Source organism: Ictidomys tridecemlineatus, chromosome 11, assembly GCF_052094955.1.
Source record: "Ictidomys tridecemlineatus isolate mIctTri1 chromosome 11, mIctTri1.hap1, whole genome shotgun sequence".
In the NCBI taxonomy this organism is placed as follows: domain Eukaryota; kingdom Metazoa; phylum Chordata; class Mammalia; order Rodentia; family Sciuridae; genus Ictidomys; species Ictidomys tridecemlineatus.
This window is the reverse complement of record NC_135487.1, coordinates 6,166,859-6,188,229: the sequence shown is the minus strand read 5'-3', so window position 1 is coordinate 6,188,229 and position 21,371 is coordinate 6,166,859. Positions and strand designations below refer to the sequence as shown.

Here is a 21,371-nt window from a genome sequence, read left to right as displayed (position 1 = left end):
TGAACCTAATGTATGAAATATGATATGTCAAGAGCTTTGTAATGTTTTGAACAACCAATAAAAAAAAAAATGAATTTGACCTTCAAGTCCTGCTGGTCTCTAACCTCAGATAATACATCCCAGGAAGGCCAAGCCTGTCCCACCAGCACTGCCACATGTCAGCAAGCAGGTGATCATCTCCTGCTTTGCTGCTTCTTGAGGAAATGATCAGCTGAACACTATGGCCAACTACAGGAGGCACGCCAAGACCAGTCACTTGGAAGAAAATTGTTTTTAAGTATTAATGAGCACTTTCAGGTATAAATAGGAATAGGTCTACTGAAATCACAGGATTGCCATCATAATAAACTCACCCCAGAGGAGAATCTCTGGGGTGGTTTTCAAGGTCATTATTTTGACTTTCTAAAACTTATTATTATTTTTTTTAATACTTATTTTTTTAGTTTTAGTTGTATACAATACCTTCTTATTTATTTATTTTTATGTGGTACTGAGGATCGAACCCAGGGCCTTGCGCATGTTAGGCGAGTGCTCTACTGAGCCACAACCCCAGCCCCTTATTATTATTTTGTCCAATAAAGTTAGTAGTATCTGCTGGATGAATGCTATAGAAATAAATGCAGATAAGCAAGGACGTGGTGGCCCATGCCTGTAATTCCAGTGGCTCTGGAGGTCGAGGCAGAATCAGGATTGTGAGTTCAAAGCCAGCCTCAGCAAAAGTGAGGTGCTAAACAACTCAGTGAGACCCTGTCTCTAAATAAAACACAAAAAATAGGGCTGGGGATTTGGCTCATCGGTTGAGTGCCCCTGAGTTCAATCCCTGATACCCACCCCCCAAAAAAACAAACAAAAAAACCCCCCAGAAAACGAAAGGAAAATACAAATCTTAATAATCAACAAAGGTTTAGTTTTGAAAGAACACAATGATTCAGACTGCCTATTTGAATGAAGCTAACTTGTTGCTTCTTGAAAAATGTAGTGCAAGAGGCTGGGGTTGTGGCTTAGTGGTAGAGTGCTCCCCTAGCACATGTGAGGCTGATGGTTCGATCCTCAGCACCACATAAAAATAAACAAAATAAAGGTATTGTGTACAACTAAAAAATAAATATTAAAAAAAATGTAGTGTGAGCTGGGCCTGGTGGCGCATGCCTGCAATCCCAGCAGCTCAGGAGGCTGAGGAAGAAGGATCATGAGTTTAAAGCCAGCCTCAGCAACAGCAAGGTGCTAAGCAGCTCAGTGAGACCCTGTCTCTAAATAAAAAGTACAAAATAGGGCTGGGGATGTGGCTCAGTGGTTGAGTGCCCCTGAATTCAACCTCTGATACCCTCCCCAAAAAAGGGTTGGAGAAAAAGCTCAGTGGTAAAACATGCCTGGATTCAATCCCTAGTAGTGCCACCCTCCCCAGTCCACCCCTGCCCGCTCCAAAATGCACTGAGATATTTTGGAGTAAAAATAATAATCTCTTCCCTCTGGATTACAACAATCTTTTGCATTGATGGTCAGTTGTTTTCTAGAGAAAATAGCTAATTGATCCACATCATGTCTTATTACTTCTATGTGTATACAGATTCTGAGGCATTTTAAGCAGAGGCTAGTTACACAAATGCTCTCACGTTAGAACCCGGGGTGCTTAAGGGGCCCCAGCCCTTTATGTTTTTTGATTTGAAACAGGGCTTTGCTAAGTTGCTGAGGCTAGCTTAGTTCCATTTTTTTAATATTTATTTTTTAGTTGTAGATGGACACAATATCTTTATTTTTATGTAGTGCCGAGGATTGAACCCAGGGCCTCGCACGTGCTAGGCTAGTGCTCTACCGCTGAGCCACAACCCCAGCTCCTACTTTTTTTTTTTGAGAATTATTTAATATTTATTTTTCAGTTTTTGGCGGACACAACATGGTTGTTTGTATGTGGTGCTGAGGATTGAACCCGGGCCACACGCATGCCAGGCGAGCGCGCTACCACTTGAGCTACATCCCCAGCCCAGCTCCTACTTTTTTTAAATATTCATTTTTTTAGTTGTAGGCGGACATGATATCTTTATTTTATTTTCATGTGGTGCTGAGGATCGAACCCAGTGCCACGCATGCTAGGCGAGCGCTCAGCGTTTGATCCACAACCCCAGGCCTAGTTCCACTTCTTGAGGAAAAGAACAACATTTAATGGCAGGAGAAATTCAGTATAAACATCTCCCAACACATTATGACAGGCATAGCACCTTGACAGATGGAAAAGACTATCAATCATCTGTTTCTCTGTCCAGGTATAGATAGAGGGGGAGGTTACCAACAGAAGCACACCATCTATCTACCCTGCAGTTTTCTCCCCCACCCCACGGTACTGGGGATGGAACATAGGAGTGCTGTGCCACTGAGCCACATCTCCAGCCCTTTTTCTTTTTTATTTTGAGATAGGGTCTTACTAAATTGCCCAGGTTGGACTCAGACTTACATTCCTCCTGTGTCAGCCTCCCAAGTTTCTGGGATTATAGGCCCTTGGCTATATCACAGTTTCTGAGCACCTTCCAATCCCAGACTTAGTGCTAAAAATTAGGTACTAACCACCTGAATAATACACATTAAAAATGAAATTTCCTTTAAATAATTGTATTATTTAATCATCAACAGAAACAATTTATAACAAAACAGCTTTTACTTTTCTAGACCTCACTAACCAAAATATTGAAATATTGAATGTCAAGATAGTATTCTTGATAGTATTTCAAGAAAGTACTCAAGAAAGCATTTCAAGACAGTATTCTTTACTGGGCATGGTGGCCTATAATCCCAGGAACTCAGGAGGCCATCTCAGAAGGATTGCCAGTTTGAGGCCAGCCTCAGCAATCTGGTGAGACCCTTATCAAAATAAAAACGGTTGGGTGTGGAGCTCAGTGGTAGAACAATCCTGGATTCTATGTCTGATACTGTCCAAAAGAAAATATGTGGCCAGTGTGATTTGCTAATAGATGGAATGTGAACTGTGAAAGAAGCAACAAGTGTGATTATAAAAACTTTTGGCAGAAGCAACTAAAAGAACAGCACTGCCTAAACTGAGGGGAAAAAAAAGATGGCCACTATAGGTTTAGGGGGAAGATCAGCCCAGGGCAGGGAGTGTAGCTTGGTAGTAGAGTGCTGGCCTAGTGTGCACAGGCCCCGGGTTCAATCCTCAACACCAAAAAAAAAAAAAAAAAAAAAAAAAGGAAAGAAGGAAATAATGAAGACGCAGGCTGGGGCTAAAGCTCAGTTGTAGAGAGCTTGCCTAGCTTGCTTAGGGCCCTGGGTTCAATCCTTAATGCGTGCGCACACACACACAAAAACCTGAAGATAAGAAAAAAGGCCGAATTTTGGGCTCTTCCTTACACTTACTAAACCCATTTATTTATTTACTTAAGATCCCCACCTGAGCCAGGCATGGTGGCGCATGCCTGTAATCCCAGTGGCTTGGGAGGCTAAGGCCAGATGATCTGTAGTTCAAAACCAGTCCTGGCAACTTAGAGCAAGACCCTGTTTCTAAATTATATATATATGGCTGAGGATGTGGCTTAGTTGTTAAGTGTCCTTGGGTTCAATCCCTGGTTTAAAAAAAAAAAAATCCTCAACTAATTGAATAGATAGTTAAGTTTTAAAACACTGCTCTGGAACAATTTTAAAAACAAAGCTGTTTTGTTTATAAATTCTTTCTGTTGATGATCAAATAATTATTTCAAGGAAATTTCATTTTTAATGTGTATTATTCATGTTTTTAGTTGCTAATTTTTAGCATTAAGTCTGGGATGTGGAAGGTGCTCAGAAACTAGAATATAGCTAAGCACCAGAACACCAAAAAGTACACACTGTAGTATTGTAGTCGTTTGGTCTAGATGAGAGACAATGAAAGGTAAAAACAGGATTGTGTCAAGAGTTTGCAACCAGTCCAGCTAATTGACTGAAAGAAGGAAGAAATAGGAAAATAATAATATTTCTTACTTGAGTGACTGATCAGTTGCATGCCTCTAGACAGAGAGGACAAGAGGGAACACAGGTTAGAAGGGATAAAGATAGCAACTACCGTAGTAGCCGGCTTGGTGGTACATGCCTGTAATCCCAGCCTCATTCCCTCTTAAAATTGGGAGCCATCTTGCCACAAAGCCATGAAAAGCTAATTTCGGCTTTACTGTAAATTCTGAACTAGCTTGGATTGCTTGCCCGTGCCTTGAACTCACCCATGCCTGGCTCCCTGACCAGATAGCAGCTCTCTCTGAAACTTTAGTGATGCCTCATAAATCTTGGCCTTCCCTGGCCGGATAACGACCCTCTCTGAGGCTCTAATGACCTTCATAAATTCTGATGTCGGGGCCAGCAAATATGTAAACTAGCCTTTGTGTTATGTTCCTCAGAGTTTTGTTATCTGTAACCTGCCTCCCTTTTGTGTAACTTTCTGGGATATGAAGCTGGGCTGCAAGAAAGCTGCAGTGCTGTCCTGTTCCCACGATTATTGTTGGGAGAGGCAGCCCAGCTGGTCGAAATAATAAGCTTGCTTTAATTTGATTTTAATTGGAATCAGTGGTCTTTTCTTTGCGTCCTGATCTAACAAGAGGCTGAGGCCAGCTTCAGTAACTTAGCAAGACCCTGTTTCAAAACAAAAAAGGGCTGAAGATGTAACTCAGTGGTTAGGTGCCCTTGGGGCCAATCCCAGGTACAAAAGGGGAAAAAAAAAAAAAAAAAGAAAAAGATAATGACTACTGTTTTATAGAGGTTGAATCTGAGGTATTGAAGTGGTCTGTTTTCCAATGCTATTACAAAATACCTGAGGCTGGGTAATATGTAAGGACAAGAGGCTCACAGTTTTGGAGGTTGATAGTCCAAAATTCATCCTCTGGTGAGGGCTTTTTGACAGTTGGTATCACAGCAGCAGCTCATGTGAGGGACAGAGATCAGACAGTGACAGGAAGCCAAAGTGCAGATAGGCCAGTTTTACTCTTCAATAATACCTCTGTGAGAACTAACTAGAATCCCATGAGAACTGTGTCAGTATACATAATAACAACAAACTGGGAAACCATTCAAAAACTCAAATGTCAATCAAGAGAGGAATGAATGAGTAAGAAAATGCTATCTATTTAAAGGAATAAGTTATAAAACATTTTACTTGATACAAATAACATGGACAAATTTCACATTTTCAGTGAAAAGCACCAGAACACCAAAAAGTACACACTGTAGTTTTCTAGTTGTATGAAGTGTTAGATAATTTAACCTATGAGAGAGGCATATCAGTCGTTCGCTAAGATGAGCTGGGGATGGGAAATTCACGACAGAGAAGAAAGCATCTGGGTCCTGTTGATGGAATCCTCATTTTGTCTTCTGTGCTTTTGATAGGAATCATCTGCTTGGTCTCTTTGGATGGACATGTTCCTTGTATGTATAAATCCAATTTATTTATTTCACAATGATGATGATGACGACGGTAATAACAACAAAAGCAATATTCACTGGGTTCTTCTTATGAGCCTAGCCACACGCTGCACTCTCACACAATTCTTAGGACAACCCAGTAAGGCAATACTATTATTATCACCCTACACTCTTGCCTTAAAAAAAAAAAGATGAGGAAACTAAAGCCCAGACAGGCAAATTAACTTTCTCAGGATATCTCACAGCTAGAGTAACATGCTTCATTCTAAAAATTCATGTTCTTATCTATTATGAAAAACTTACAATGGCATAAACTATCTGCTTGTAGATATTTAAATACGGACCAGGTGTCTGGAGGCCCTTGATTCATGGTAACTCTTGATACTCGCTAGAATATCATTTGCTCTAGCATTTTCCCTACTTGTTCTCTGGGATCCCATCCCAAGTCCAAGATGAAGTGTCCTAAACTTCTTCAGCTTCCACATAACATCTATCTGATTTCCCAGTTATGATTTTCAGATGAGGATACTCTGCTCAGTTCTGTCTACTGTGACTATCTGCCTAATATTCCTCTTTCTCTAACCGGAAGCCAAACCAATTTATTACTCATGCACTAGGAATGTTTTCATTAACACTAAAGAAGAACCCAAGGCATGTAAGAACACCCTCAGCACAGAAATGCTAAATCAGATTAAGTCACTGAGAAAGAGCAATTACAATGCCTACATAGTAAGACCTTTCCTGCATACCTTCCAAGATTGCACATACTCAAACTAGCATGAATACCTGAATAGAATACTTTACCATCATCATTAAAATTAAGGGAAGTAGCGAGGCACTATGGTGCAGTTTTGTAATCTCTGCCTCTCTGGAGGCTGAGGCAGGAGGATCACAAAGTTCAAGGGCAGCCTTAGCAACTTAGTGACCCTATCTTAAAATAACAAGAGCTGGGGATGTAGCTCAGTGGTAAAGAACCCCTGGGCTCAAATCCTACAACTTCAAGAAATAAATAACAAATAAACAAGTAAATAAAATTAAGAGAAGTACACTGTGAGCAAGGGGTTATTCAACAAATTTTTCAAATATGTAAAACAAGGAAGCATATTTTCCAGTTTTGTTTTGTTTGGCACTATTTGTCACTCAGAGTTGAATTTTACTCAAAATGTTGACATCTCCGCATACATTAACATACCAAAAATTGAAGATAATTGCTTTAACTTAACAGGTGTTTCCTTTGAATCTGAAGTGTTTTGCAAGGTAGGCTAAAATATGGTCTAGAAAAATGGTTTCATATCCAAATTGTAACTGAGGAAAAATTGATTGTAATAAGGAACTCTATGATGAGACAAATCCTACAGAAACATTTCATTTCGCAGAGTTCTATGATATTCAAAGTTGGAAGTTTGCCCTTAGAGGCTGACATACAAAATTTAATAACTGTACCCTGGAGACAGTTTTGCCGTAATGTCCTACGGATTACAGTATGATAGAAGTACGAGAGAAAAAGAAAAAAAAGTTAGGAAGGAGACATGAAGGACATGGAAATCAAATTTTAATTCGGAAATACTGCATACTTTTCCAGGTCTGTCATTCCCCAAGACAGTCTCTCTCTCCCAGATCTGTTACTCCCAAATTTCGGGGAAATCTGTAAATCTTAAGATTACTGCTAGTTCACCCACTTGTGAAAATAATCGTGCACACTGCTAATTACCCCACCAATAAATATATTAAGAGAAATTTTCATTAATTAAGAACATTTTAAGAAATCTATAATTTAGGGGATATTCCAACCTTTATCTATCAGTTAAGATAATGGAGAGACCACCTAAGCCGGAGCATCCTGAGAATGACCAGAGTGTCATAAACCATCTTGAGATCCTGGGACTGATGTCATCCCTTTCACACCTTCCCATACCCATGCCTCACCAAGTTTCCTTCAAGAGTTGGGAACCTCCAAACGAGTCCCACTTCCCAGATGGCCCGCATTCTTCCTTGAGTTTGAACTCCTTGCTTTCCTAAGTCAACCTCTGCTGATTTACTGGCTCAAGCTCTTCCTCCAGGAACGTCCAGGACCCGCGTCCTGAGTCCAGAGTCCCCCCCACTCTGGGGATTCCCCTGGACACCCACTTCTGGGTAATTTTTAAAGGTGCTGCCCAACAGCTAGAGCCCTGCGTCTCAAACGGCCTTCAGGAAAGTGGCTTTTCCACAGACTGGAAGGAAGGGCAATCTCCTCGGTGGAGGGCCGCCTCCCCCGCCCTCGCCTCGCTACTGGAAGGGGAGATTTCCGCCCCCAAGGTGAAGGTCAGAGGCAAATTTACCAAGTTTGGGTTCCACAGAAGAAGATAATGGTCAAGGTGTGAACATGATTGCATTCCCCACTGCCCGGACAAGAAGGAGCCCCGGGCTGCCTCTCCCGCGGAGCCCAGGGGCTGAGGGTGGGGGGCTTACCACGCTCTCACGGCCATAACGGACCCAGTCTTCCCGGAGAGGATCGCTGCCCGGACGCCACACAGGAGGACACCGCGGCCGCACTCTCATTGGCTCCAGGAAGCCGGAAGTGCGTGCGTCTGGCGGAAGTGCTCTTCCCGTGCGGTCCGCCCGGCCGGGCCCTCAGGTAGGCGGGGCCCCTGGTTCCAAACTCCCGGATCTGTACGTTCGCGGGAGGCCGAAAGGGCACCGGGGTGGGGGAAGGGGTGCTGAGGAAGGAGATTGTCCGCTTCTGATTGGGGAGGATCGAGGAGAGTTTCGGGGGCGGCGGGTTCGTGGCCGCCTCTGGGGCACCCGGGGCCTGGTCATCCCGGCCCGCGGGACCTAAACGCCGGAGCTTCAAGTGCCCGCGGGGAGCTGGGGTCGGCGGTGGTCGGGTCGTCGGCCTGGCCGGGCTGGTGGGGGTGCGACACGCGCTGCTCCCGCCCAGCCGCAGGAGGCGAGCTCAGCGCCCTCTGCTTGTCGGGGCTTCTGCGTTTGACAGATTCCCGCGGGGCGTGTCGGCTGCCCCGGCTGCCCCAGTGGGAGCGTCTGGACCGCTTTAGGCCGCCTTCTGCACAGCAATAAACCGCTGGTTAACTGTACTTTTCCCTAGCTAGCTCCACCCCCAGGTGGTTTGAACTCTGAACCTATTGTCCTGATGAAGTTTCGATTTCTTCAAGTTGATGACATTGGGAACTTCAAGAATTGGAGGTTTATGCAATTTGAGACCGTCAGAACGGTGAGGTGCTCAGCCTTAACAGCCAGGTGAGCCTGAAGGACGGTACTTGAGAGCCCCTTCTGTAGTGTCAGTAAAAAGTGCACCACCTTCATTCAGTACTAGATGGTGCCAGCGGGTTAAATCTTTATGGGATCAATCTCCCATAAAGATGAGGCTTTTCAAGTGCCCCTATTTTCCCGAAATTAGTAAGAACAGCTTGGCCTCATTAAAATACGTTGAGAGCTGGGTGTTGTGGCACATGCCTCTAAGCGACTCGGGAGGCTGGGGCAGGAGGATCACAAAGTTATGGCCAGCCTCGGCAAAGTAGTGAGACCCTCAACAACTTAGCAAGATACTGTTTCAAAAAATTTTTTTTAAGTAAAACAAAATAAAAAGGTCTGGGACTGTAACTCGGTTTTAAAGCACATCTGAGTTCAACCCCCAATACCAAAAAAATAAGAACTGGGGATACAATGCTCGGTGGTAAAGCACCACTGTATTCAAGCCCCAGAATGAATAAATGAATGAATGAATAAATAAATAAATAAAATTCTAAGGGCTGGGGAGGTGGGTAGTTCAGTGGTAGTGTGTTTGCATAGTGTTTGACAGGCTCTGGGTTCAATCCCCATCTCCACAATAAGTAAATACATCAATAAAAATTGAGCCCTTTTATACTTGTCTCAGTCATTAAATGTCTGGTTCTGTATTAGGTGCTGAGAAGATTAAGAGGGAAATCTGACTCATTTTCTGCTTTCTGGAATTTAGTCAAAAGAGGAAGCTAGACAAATAAACATTGTGCTATAATAAAATCATATTTTATAGTAAAAATAAGTGCTAATAGACAGTATAATGTGGAATACAGAGGAAGAAGCAATCATTTCTCATTATTTACTTACTAATTATTTATCCAGGATTATACTGGAAAGGAAAGATACAATCCCAATGCTCAAATAATCCACAGCCTAATGAGTGGAAGGAAATCCAGAAAGGCGAAGGAAATCCAGTAGGTGACCTTGAAAAATTTATGAGCTAGACTTAATACTTAGAAAAAGGTGGAGATTCGGAAGAGAAGGGTGAAGTGACCATGAATGTAGCTCAATTGTAGGATATGTGCTTTGCATTCATGAGTCTCTGGCTCCAGTCCCCAGCACATACCACTAAATAAATGGGAAGTGAGACTAGATTGTCATTGATTACATTCTATTTTGAATATGAGATAAAGATCCTCTCCACTAGATGTTTACATGCCAAGTTATAGGAACATTTTAAATGCTATAATAAATTAAGGATTTAAGTTTTTTGTTTATTTTGTTTTGGTATTATTGATTGAACTCAGGGTGTTTTGCCACTGAACTGTATAGCCTTAGCCCTATTTATTTATTTATTTATTTTTTGGTACCTGGGATTGAGCCACATCCCCAAACCTTTTCTTAAACTTATTATTTTGAGACAGGGTCTTCTAAGTTGCTTGGGGCCTTACTAAATCACTTAGGCTGCTCTCTTACTTGCAATCCTCCTACCTCAGGCTCCCACGTTGCTAAGATTACAGGCTTGTGCCAACTTGCCTGCCAGCCCTTTTAATTTTTTTTTTGACTTTCAATTTAAATTTATTTATTTTGGGCTGGGGATGTGGCTCAAGCGGTAGCGCGCTCGCCTAGCATGCGTGAGGCCCGGGTTCGATCCTCAGCAGCACCACATACCAACAAAGATGTTGTGTCCGCCGAGAACTAAGAAAAAATAAATAAATGTTAAAATTCTCTCTCTCTCTCTCTGTCCCCCTCTCTCTCACTCTCTCTTTAAAAAAAAAAAAAAAAAAAAATTTATTTATTTTAATTTCATATTGACACCACAAATAATACCACTTGCCATACTGTAAAAATATAATGAACCAAAGTCATCAATTAAAATAATTTTAAAAATGGAAAGGGAACTGAATGCAAATAAAAATCAATGTAATTGAGCTATAGAAATAAGCACTTAGTGGGGCTGTGGTTGTAGCTCAGCGATAGAGTGCTGTTGTTCGATCCTCGGCACCATGTAAAAAATAAATAAGTAAATAAAGGTATTGTGTCAACCACAACTAAAAATATTTAAAAAAAAAAGAAATAAGCACCTAAAAATAAATTTCTCAATCAGAAAACTGGACCTGTTGTAAGCAATTTCTGAAAATTAGGAGATTAGAGAAAGGGAGTAAATTGGAGGATGTATGCTACTCAAGCACTTGAAGGTAAAGTCAGCTCTTTTTATTTTGAAACAGGGTCTTTCTAAGTTGCTGAGGGTCTCCCTGAATTGCTCAGGCTGGCCTTGAACTCATGATCCTCTTGCCTCAGCACCCCTGTTAATTATAGGCTTGTACCACCATGCCGCATTTTGGATTTAAGTTTTTGATGAGTGCTTACACTTAATATTAAGCAAAATAATTACTTTCCCTGAAAGGAATTAAGTTTAATTTTATAAATGGAAATTTAAATGCTATAGCTATTAGATACAATATCAACACACCAAAATTGGTAGCTTTCCTCTACATTATCAATAATCAGATATGGAATTGGAAGTATAATTCAGTGATAAAATGCATGCTTAGCATGTGTGAGGCCTTGGGTTGAATCACCAGCAACAACAAAAAGTAATTACAATAAAAAAACTCTTTCTAATGTTATGAAAAAATACAAAATATCTAAGAATAGCCAGTGCTCAAAGCCTATTTTAATAAAATAACACCTTTTTAAAAAAACTATGATAATAAAATAAAAGAAACTAGGGGCTGGGGCTGGGGCTCAGTGGTAGAGCGCTTGCCTAGCATGTGTGAGGCTATGGGTTTGATCCTCAGCACCACATTTTAAATAATAAATAAAGGTATTGTGTCCATGTATAACTAAAAAAAAAAAAAAAGAAAACCTAGGTAAATGAAGCAATATGTTTCTGGATAGAAAAACTCAAGTTTCCCCCACCCCTCCAAAAAAGAAAAAAAGCAAAGGGCCAGAGGTATAGCTCAGTGATAGAATTCTTGCTTAACATGTACAAGGTGCTAAGTTCAGCCTCCAGCAACAACAACAACAAAAGGAACAAACAAAAAAATTCAGGAAACCACAAATTTCAAGAATGCAGGTTTTGGGCTGGGGATGTGGCTCAAGCAGTAGCGCGCTCGCCTGGCATGCGTGCGGCCCAGATTCAATCCTCAGCACCACATACAAAGATGTTGTGTCCACCGAAAACTAAAATAAATAAATAAATAAATATGGTTTAAAAAAAATTCTCTTTCTCTCTCTCTCTTAAAAAAAAAAAAAAAAAGGAATGCAGGTTTTGCCAGGTGCAAGAGGATCAAGAAATTCAAAGCCAGCCTCAGCAACAGTGAGGTGCTAAGCAACTCAGTGAGACCATGTCTCTAAATAAAATATAAAATAGGTCTAGGAATATGGCTCAATGGTTGAGTGCCTCTGAGTTCAATCCCCAGTAGCACCACCCCCCCAAAAACAGAATGCAGTTTTTTTCCATATTCATCTTTTATTTTAATGTAATTTGTCAAAATTTCAGTAGGATTCAGAGGTGGGTGGGGGTGCTGGGGATCAAACCCAGGGCATCACAAATGCTGAAGCAGGCACTCTCACTGCACTACAGCCCCATCCCTCAGGTAACATTAATTAATTTTAAATCACAACTGCTCTGCTGCACAACTGTAATCCCAGCTACTGTAGGCTGAAACAGGAGACTCACTAGTTTAAGGCCAGCCTGGGCAACTTAACAAGACCCTGTCTTAAAATAAGAAAGTAAAAAGGGCTGAAGGGTATAGCTCAATGGGAAAGCAACCCTGGGTTCAATCCCAAGTACCATAAATAAATAAACAAATGGCACTGGTATGTTGAATCTCTTCGAATAACCAAATATACTGTGATGTGGATTTACTCTTCTACATAGAGAATAAAATGGCTTCCAGAGGAAAGATGGAGACAAGCAAATTAAAGCAGAATTTAGAAGAGCAGTTGGATAGACTAATGCAGCAATTACAAGATCTGGAAGAATGCAGGTAATAGTATAATTGTATGTTGTTATGTTATAAAATGACCTTTCTCTGCAGTTAGATTACAAGCTCCATGGATGCAGGCCCAAGTGTGATTTTGGTTTCCCCGGTAGTGTTTTTCACAGTGCTTTGTTGTAGCAGTAAACTTAGTGCAGGCCTTGGAGTCATAAAGCCTAGGATGTGGGTGTCTTTCAAGTAATTACTAAGTGCATGTGAACTTGGGCAAAATATTTAACCTCCTTGAAGTGGAAATAGTAACACTTACCTTGTCTTTAGTATTTAAAATAGACCTGCCTGGTGGGTGGTTTCAGCCTTAACTGCTCAAAGGACCAAGACTAGGCTGGGGGCATATCTCTGTGGTAGGGTGGGTGCTTAGCATTCTGAAGACCCTGAATTCAGTCCCCAGTACCAAAAGCAAACTAATAAAAAACAGAAAGCTTGTTTTTTTTTTTAAAAATATTTATGTTTTAGTTGTAGTTGGACACAATCCTTTATTTATTTTATTTGTTTTTATGAGATGCTAAGTATGAAACCAGTGCCTCACCCATTCTAGGAGAGTGCTCTACCTCTGAGCCACAACCCCAGCCCCCTAAAAAACCAGAAAGTTCTTGACAGCCTTACAAAGTTGTTGTTGGTATTACAAATGAAGGGGGGCCACACAATGCTCAGCCCAGAGTAGGTGCTCAATATGTGGAAGTTCAATAAGTAGGAGCTGTTATTACTTGTAGTAAACATTTAATAAGCCATATAGGAAAGAAAAGGCATCACAGCTCAGCACATGACACTGATTTCCGGACACTGGGGCCTCGGGTCTCTTTCTCACTTGACCCACTCCACTCTACTCTCACCTTCACCTTCAATAAATCTGTACTTTGATTTGGGTCATGGCTCCATGGTAGAGTGCTTGCCTAGCATGTGTGAAACACTGGGTTCAATTCTTAGTACTACATATAAAAATAAAATAAAGGTCCATCGACAACTAAAACAAGTTAAAAATAAAATAAATCTGTACTTTACTTGTTTAAGAAAAAAATAATAAATGACTTGCTTGGTGAATTAAAATAATTTCTTACTAAGATGACAAGTACTGCATTGCTATTATTGTGTAGTATACACAAAATGTTTACTACCATTAATGATGATGATAACAACAGCTACTTGGTAGGTGCCGAGGCACATGCCTGTAATCCCAGCAACCCCACAGGCTGAGGTAGGTGGATCACAAGTTTGAGGTCAATGTCAGAAACTTAGTGAGACCCTGCATGAAAATTTTTTAAAAGTGGCAAGGCTGGGGCTGGGGCTATATTGAGTGGTAGAGCACCCCTTGGTTTAATTTTCAGTACCACAAAACAAAACTGTCTGGTACCTGTTACTATATATGCCAGCACTTTGCTTATCTCATTTAACACCTCATAGCAACCTTATTAGGTAGGTACTATAATTACCCAAAGCATTATAGATAAACTAAGACTTGGCTTTGTTCAGGTGATACCATTGACTGCCTACAGGGAAGGTGGTGTGTAGTTTGTTACGTGTTTCCTATTTTGGTAAATGAAAAATGTTTAGGGGTTGGGGGTGTAGCTCAGTGGTAGAGTGCATGCTGTTGGCCTTGGGTTCTAACTCCAACACCAAAAAGAAAAAGAAAAAAAAAAATCATTATCAAAATAATCAGATTGTAAGAAATTACCCTTACAGCTGTCTAGACACATTCATATCAGTAATCATCAGTGTTTTTTAAATTTTTTTTGTTTTTTTAGTTGTAGTTGGACACAATACCTTTATTTTATTTTTATGTGGTGCTGAGGATCAAACCCAGCGCTCCGTACACACTAGGTGAGCACTCTACACCGAGCCACAACCCCAGCCCCAATCATTAGCATTTAGATATTTCCCTTCAGCTTTCCTCTAGTATACAAGTACTAAGATTGCTTTTTTCACTTGGAACTTTGTTATTTTTCTGCATTATGATTTTCACTGTACTTCAGAGAAGAACTTGATACAGATGAATATGAAGAAACCAAAAAGGAAACTCTGGAGCAACTAAGTGAATTCAATGATTCACTGAAGAAGATCATGTCTGGAAATATGACTCTGGTAGATGAACTGAGTGGAATGCAGCTGGTGAGCATAACTTACGCTTGTTTGTTTGTTTTTTCCTGGTAAATAAATAAATATATTTCAGATAGAAAATGTATACTTTTTTGGGTGTAACTTCTCCACGATTTTCTACTTAATGCATAAAACAGCATATCCTTTCAGATCTTCACTTAGCTGTGTATCTGGTGCCACTGACATGCATAGAAATAGCAAATGAAAACTGATTTTGTAATAGTGTTTGATGAACAAAGACCTATTAATAAAAATCCATCAGTTAGGCTGGGCATGGTGGCTCACTCCTGCATGCTTAGTTGGTTAGGAGGCTGAGGCAGGAGGAGCCTAAGTTCAAGGCCAGCCTCAGCAATTTAGGGTGGCCTAAGTAACTTAGCAAGACTCTGTCTCAAAATTTAAAAATGAGTGAGGAATGTGGCTCAGTGGTTAAGTGCCCTTGGGTTCAAGCCCCAGTATACAAAAAAAAAAGCCATCACTCAATTATTGCAAATCTGATTCATTGTAATATTTTCCTTGGTTTTTGCCTTCCTGTGTGTTTAGGCTATTCAGGCAGCTATCAGCCAGGCTTTTAAAACTCCAGAGGTCATCAGATTGTTTGCAAAGAAACAACCAGGTCAGCTTCGGACAAGATTAGCAGAGGTAAAGTTTCTTTAAATTGATCCCATCTCTACTTTTCTTCCTAGCCTGAGAATTTGCTCATAGTAATAGTCTACAGTTGATTTTAGAGCCATCATTGACAATTTTTTGACAAAATTAGTACCTTGAGCAATTATGGTTGATAATGCAGATTTTTCAAGTTTATAGCAGTTTAAATTCCTCCGACTTCTTACTCCTCCTTTAATGTTTTACCGTTTGCTTCTGGTTTTCTAACTTGAAATCCCACTGAGAATTCATTAACAGCATTGCTTCCATGCACATTCAGTGCTGTGCTATCTAAGAATTTCAGGCATCTTTGAAAACCTGATAACATCCAAATGTCTGTTTATGGACTTGGATATAATTAAGGGCTAACAAATTATTTGCAAATATGGGTAATTCTTTAGCAATGATAAAACAGGATTTGGATCAGTTTGGCTGAATTTAAATCCCTGCCTCCATACTAGGGTATGTGACCTATGCCAGATTATTTCATTTAGTGCCTTAGTTTCCCTGTCTGTAATTACAAAGTAAAGATAGTGCCTACCTCTTGTGGTTGTTATGGATTTAATGAAATACTATATGTGACAGCATTTAGAATCCTGACACAATGGCATATATCTATAATCCATGCTATTTAGGAGACTGAAGCAAGAGGGTCACTTGAGCTCAGGAATTTGTGGACAGCCTGGACAACATAAGAGATCCTGTTTCAAAAAAAAAAAAAAACAACAAAAACATAAGGATTGGGAGTGTAGCTCAGCGGTAGAGTGCTTGCCTAGCATGTGTAAGTCCTTGAATTCTATCCCTAGTACCTAAAAAATACATAAATAAATTTTTCTAAAATAGAACTGGGAACAGCCAGTGGTGTGATACATGCTATAATCCCAGCTACTGGGGAGGCTGAGGCAGGAGGATCTGAAGTTTGAGGCCAGCCTGGGCAATTTAGTGAGACATTATATCAAAAAAAAAAAAAAGGAAAAAAAGGGGGGGGGTCAGGCAAGTAGTTCAGTAGTAGAACTCTCTTGGTATTACATATGAATAAAATAAAGGTCCATTGACAACTAAAACAAATTAAAAATTTATTTAAGAATTGAAAAATTTGTACTAAGAATTGAACCCAGTGTCTCATACATGCTAGGCAAGTGCTCTACCACGGAGCCATGATCCAGATCAAAATACAGATTTATCTTCAGCACTATAAAAATAAAATTTAAGTAAAAAAATAAAAGCACTTAGAAAAGTACCAGTGTATATGTGATAAATGCTATTAGTGTATTTGGTAGTGAGGTTATGTGTAACATAAGGAATTTCTTAAAGGATAGCTCTTCTCCAAAGGAAGCTGTTGACATACTGCTAACCTTCAATAGGGTTGATAACTAAGACAGTAGTTATGATTACTATTAAAGCTTATTAAAACTCCATAAAAGCATTTCATCATGTTTGTCTTGGATTGTTTCTATAGTTCTTTATAATATTAATGAACTAAAGAGTTATGTTTTTTTTTTTAAGAAGTAGACCTGAAAAGCTAGATTTTGTGCGCAGAATGTTTTTCACTTATTTGCCTTGCATTCACTCATTATAGATGGATAGAGATCTGATGGTAGGAAAGCTGGAGAGAGACCTGTACACTCAACAGAAAGTAGAGATACTAACAGCTCTCAGAAAACTTGGAGAGAAGGTACCAGTATTTAATTTTATTTATTAGGTATAAAGAGAAATGTTAAATATTTTTTTACAGAAATTCTTGGCCTGCGATCTAGTTTGTGGACCTAAGACATTCTTAACTGTGGTTCTTAGAACCTGCTCCTAACATTTGCACCTACTCCACTGGGCTTTGTTTCATTTTGTTTAGCTGACTGCAGATGATGAGGCCTTCTTATCAGCAAATGCAGGGGCCATACTCAGCCAGTTTGAGAAAGTCTCCACTGACCTTGGTGAGTGTTCTTGTTTCCCTTCCTTTCTCAGGGACTGAACCCACATCCTCTTGCATGCTAAGCATACACTCTACCCCTGAGCTACATCCCCAGGCCCTTGTTCTCATATTCCTGAAAACTGGACACATATACTATTCCAGACTGACAGAGAGCAGAGCTGAGATAACATGACCTTTTCTTGAGTTTAGAGTGACACCACAGTTGTCTTCTTTACAAATCCTTTGTATTGATTTTATTTCCTAGTGTGTTACTGGGAAATAAACTCTAAATTTTAAAAATAATATTTTTTTGTTTAGTTTTGTTTAGTTTGGTTTTGTTTTGTTTTTTTGGAGATTAGGTCTTGCTGTGTTACCCAGGCTGGTCTTAAATTCTTGGGTTCAAGCAATCCTCCTGGGCGCTCTATAGGTGTGCACCCTTACATACAGCTTTGTAGTGTAACATTTTAAAATAATCATGAGCTAGATGTAATTAAAAGTATGCTAAAATGTTACATATTCTGTTTCATATCTAGAAGCCTATAAGGGTTTATAGCCAACAATCCATTCTTTGTGGCTGGATTGTTTATGCAGAGAAGGAAATAGGAATGGCAGTATAGGGGTTAATGAATTGATAATGAAAGCTAATTCTATTTTTTCTTTCAAAATCTGTGTGATAATTTTTTGCTCTTTATCTGAAATTATAAATGCATTTGAAGTAATCTTTTTATTATGTGTCTTTGTCTTTAGGCTCTGGAGACAAAGTTCTTGCCCTAGCAAGTTTTGAGGTTGAAAAAGCAAAAAAATGACATTGTGGAAGCTTCTGACATTGATCACATTCTTACTGTAAATAGTGTTTTTTCTTTGATGATTTTGAGTCATTGCAAAAAAAGAGAGTCTCAAAATGCATTAATATCCCAAGAACTGGTGACATGAAAACATACTATGTCTTCTGTTTATACTCTTCATCATTCTACTTTGTATAGGGCTCCCTGCTTGAGTGACCCTGGACTTGTTGGGACATTGGGACCCACTGAACTTTATTCATTATGATTTGTCTGTTTAAGACAGAACAGAAAATGAACTTCTTATTTTTTTTAAGGGTCCTTATTTTTAAGTGCTTATAGTGAGTGGGAAGATATGAGCTAATGATTCTTTTCTGTTCATAACTTATCTTTAGAATGAACATTGCAACATTACTAGACTTCATATATATTCATAGAATTCAGAATCTAAGTGATCTTAGAAATCCATTTTCATTTTACAAACCAGGAAATTGAAACAGTAAGAGCCAAGTGATTTGCTGAAAGTCACATTAGAGACTGGGGATAAGACTTAAGTGTCCTGACTCCCAGTTTATCACCCATGAGTTTTATTTCTTTATTCTGTACTGTTTTTTAATTAAAAAATAATTGACTTGTGTTGATGCAAGTCAGTGTCTATGAAAACTCTATGTCCCAACCCAAAATTAGCTGGGCATTAAGGATCCAGATCCCCAGCCTTGCAGTTCCCCAGCCTGAGAGCTCAGCTCAGTATGAATGGGGCCCATTGTATCCCTGAATTTCAAACTCGGAACAATGGGAGCCCTGTTGAGAGGCTCCTGAAGTAACTTAACCTCCCGTGCTGTGTCACTAGGAAAGCAATAGGAAATGGCAGCTATAAACCCTCCCTGTGTATAACCTCTTGCCAAACTCAGAGGGTGGCAACAGTAAGCTACTATCAACTCTTCAGTTTTTGGAGAGACACAAAATAAGTTAGGAAAAGCAAGCTTCTCTCCTGGGTGTCTGAGTCTAGGCAATAGCAAATATATAGCTGTGTCCCTGTGCATGTACGTTAGCTTTGGCCATTTTATATGTTTTCATATGTTTCTCAGTAGTGTTTCTTTGCACTTTATACAAATTAAAAGCATTTTTAACACTTCTTGTATACTGTAAACTCTACTAGGTGCTTTGCCAACTGAACATATTAAAGGACCTCAGCTACATTGATGCCTTATTTGGAACTTTTAATGATTTTTGTTGTTTTTGAGACAGGGTCTCTGTAATCTTGAACTCCTGTGCTTCAGTGATCCTGCATCAGCCCTCCTGAGTAGCTGGAACTATAGGCGTGTATCACCATGCCTGGCTAATGTGTTATACTAGTTTATGACCATCAAAAATTCAATGAAATTGTGACAAATTAAGAAAAATTTCTGGCTATTCATCTAGAACTTTTTGATTATCATTTCTTTTTTCTGTGCTTTTTAAATGGAGGTGAAATTTGTATAACATAAAAGTCGCCTTTTTTTTTTTGTACTGAGGATTGAACCCAGGGGCACTTATCACTGAGTAACATCCGAGCTCTTTTTATTTCTTTATTTTGAGATGACAGGGTCTTGCTAAATTGCTTGCCTCACCAAGTTGCTGAAGCTGTCTTTGAACTTGTGATTCTCCTGCCTCAGCCTCCTGAGTTGCTGGGATTACAGGCATGTGCCACAACTCCATCATTTGATAATGTCCAATTCAGTGGCAATTGGCATGTTTGCAGTCTTGTAAGGCCACCACCATTCTCTAGTTTGGAAGCATTTTTATCACCCCCAAAGGAGACCTTCAACCTAGCAAGCAGATATCCTCCATCCCATCTCCTCCCGGCCCTGCAGCAACCATTAGCCTGCTCTCTGCTCTAGGGTTTTATCTTAAACTCCATGTAAATAGAATCATATAAGTGACCTTTTGGTGTGTCTGGTTTCTTTTACTTAGTGTATTTTCAAGGTTAATCCACATGGAGCATGTATTTTATTTCTTTTTGTGGCTGAATACCACATTTTGTTTATTTATGTATCTCTAAATACCTGGTTGGGTTGTTTTCACTTTTTTAGCTGTTGTGAATAGTTTTGCTATGAACATCTGTGTACAGTTACTTGTTTGAATACCTGTTTTCAGTTCCTTTGGGTATAGACCTAGGAATGGAATTACTATGTTTGATTGTTTTTTAAGTGGTAGCAAGATTCTTCCCTGTACCTTCCCCCTAATAAACTAGGAAAATAAGGAATATTTTGCATTTGAAAAAAATTCACGTGAACCTAGGGTCCTTAATCTTAGTTCCCCTTAAACCTTTATTACCAACATCAGTGAAATAGTTTGTCATTAATCACATTAGTGAATTCAATTTAAAATCATCTTCCTTTACAGGAGGCCAGGTTTTCAATGCTAGCAAGACACTGACACAATCATAGCTATATAACCTTCTGTTTATTACTTCATTTTTTGAGTCTCACTTTCTTTTCTGTTCAATGGGATAAGACCTACCTCATAGGATTACTGTGCATTCCCCTCTCTTAATAAGAAAAAAGGAAGTTCTGGAGTTAATCTACCATTTAAAAGCTCTTTCAAGAGGGGCTGGGGATATAGCTCAGTTGGTAGAGTGCTTACTTTGCATGTACAAGGCCCTGGATTTGATCCCCAGCACCAAAAATATGAAAATTTAAAAAAAATAAAAGCTCTTCCAAGAGCCATATGATAGATTTTGTTTCACAATTTTGATATTCAAAATATCAAATATTAAGTTGAAAATATGTATTTACAATTATTAAATGACTTGTAAACTATGTTTCCTATTCGCATTTTGCTACTTTTTAGATCTCTTTGGAAGTTGTAGTATCACTAAGGCAGCTAATTTTTCAACATTCTTTGGTTGGGCTAATATTTTGGCAAAAATTCCTGTATTTCTCAAAGAACTACAGCTGAAGCAGAAATAAGTTCCAATGAACAAGCCACCAACCAAATGAGTGTTTTATTTTATCTTCTTGAGTGGTGAATAGGTATTCTAGGTGGATGGATGGTTTTTCAGGAAGAAACTGAGGGATGCAGGAGTTGTTTCCAGGAAAGAGTTGGAGTTGGGACAAATGGATTGTTAGACCTTCTGTTGAAGACATTCAGCCAAAGAAAGGTCATCTTTAGCAAAAGAAAAGACTGCAGCTCTACCATTGAAATGGCATCTCACTACAGTGAAGGATGGATAACTTGAATTTATTACAGAACAAATAAATCCAGATTATTTCGCCTAGAACCTTTCAACTACTTTTCTGTCCATGTTTTTTTTTTTTTTTTTTTCCCTTACTCTGTTCATTCCTAAAACCA

The 21,371-nt window shown here is 39.5% G+C and overlaps 2 protein-coding genes across 9 annotated transcripts in view; one reads left to right on the top strand and one right to left on the bottom strand.

Moving 5' to 3' along the window:
• Nmnat1 (nicotinamide nucleotide adenylyltransferase 1) overlaps positions 1 to 7,979 on the bottom strand; it is a 29,351-nt gene extending 21,372 nt beyond the window's left edge. For 2 of the 6 annotated variants that reach the window (XM_013362606.3, XM_078025237.1), the window contains exon 1: positions 4,820 to 4,982. In XM_013362606.3, the coding sequence (XP_013218060.2) occupies positions 4,820 to 4,849 (30 nt within the window). In that variant the 5' untranslated portion in view covers positions 4,850 to 4,982. Of the gene's footprint in view, positions 1 to 4,819; positions 4,983 to 7,317; positions 7,689 to 7,709 lie in introns of those variants that run through there. The other 4 variants (XM_005334761.5, XM_040287902.2, XM_040287903.2 and 1 more) reach the window with 4 other exon arrangements.
• Positions 7,865 to 19,960, top strand: Lzic (leucine zipper and CTNNBIP1 domain containing). Of its 3 annotated transcripts, XM_021732850.3 has the most exons (9): positions 7,865 to 8,005; positions 8,474 to 8,625; positions 9,490 to 9,581; positions 12,494 to 12,602; positions 14,582 to 14,717; positions 15,246 to 15,344; positions 16,927 to 17,022; positions 17,197 to 17,278; positions 18,004 to 19,960. In XM_021732850.3, the coding sequence occupies exons 4-9, from the start codon at positions 12,502 to 12,504 to the stop codon at positions 18,060 to 18,062; spliced, it is 573 nt and encodes a 190-aa protein (XP_021588525.1). In that variant the 5' UTR covers positions 7,865 to 8,005; positions 8,474 to 8,625; positions 9,490 to 9,581; positions 12,494 to 12,501; the 3' UTR covers positions 18,063 to 19,960. The 3 variants fall into 3 exon arrangements, with proteins under 3 accessions (XP_021588525.1, XP_013218062.1, XP_040143839.1); XM_013362608.4 differs by lacking the exon at positions 9,490 to 9,581; XM_040287905.2 differs by lacking the exons at positions 9,490 to 9,581; positions 12,494 to 12,602 and having other exon boundaries at positions 7,871 to 8,005.
• Positions 19,961 to 21,371: the final 1,411 nt, after the last annotated feature.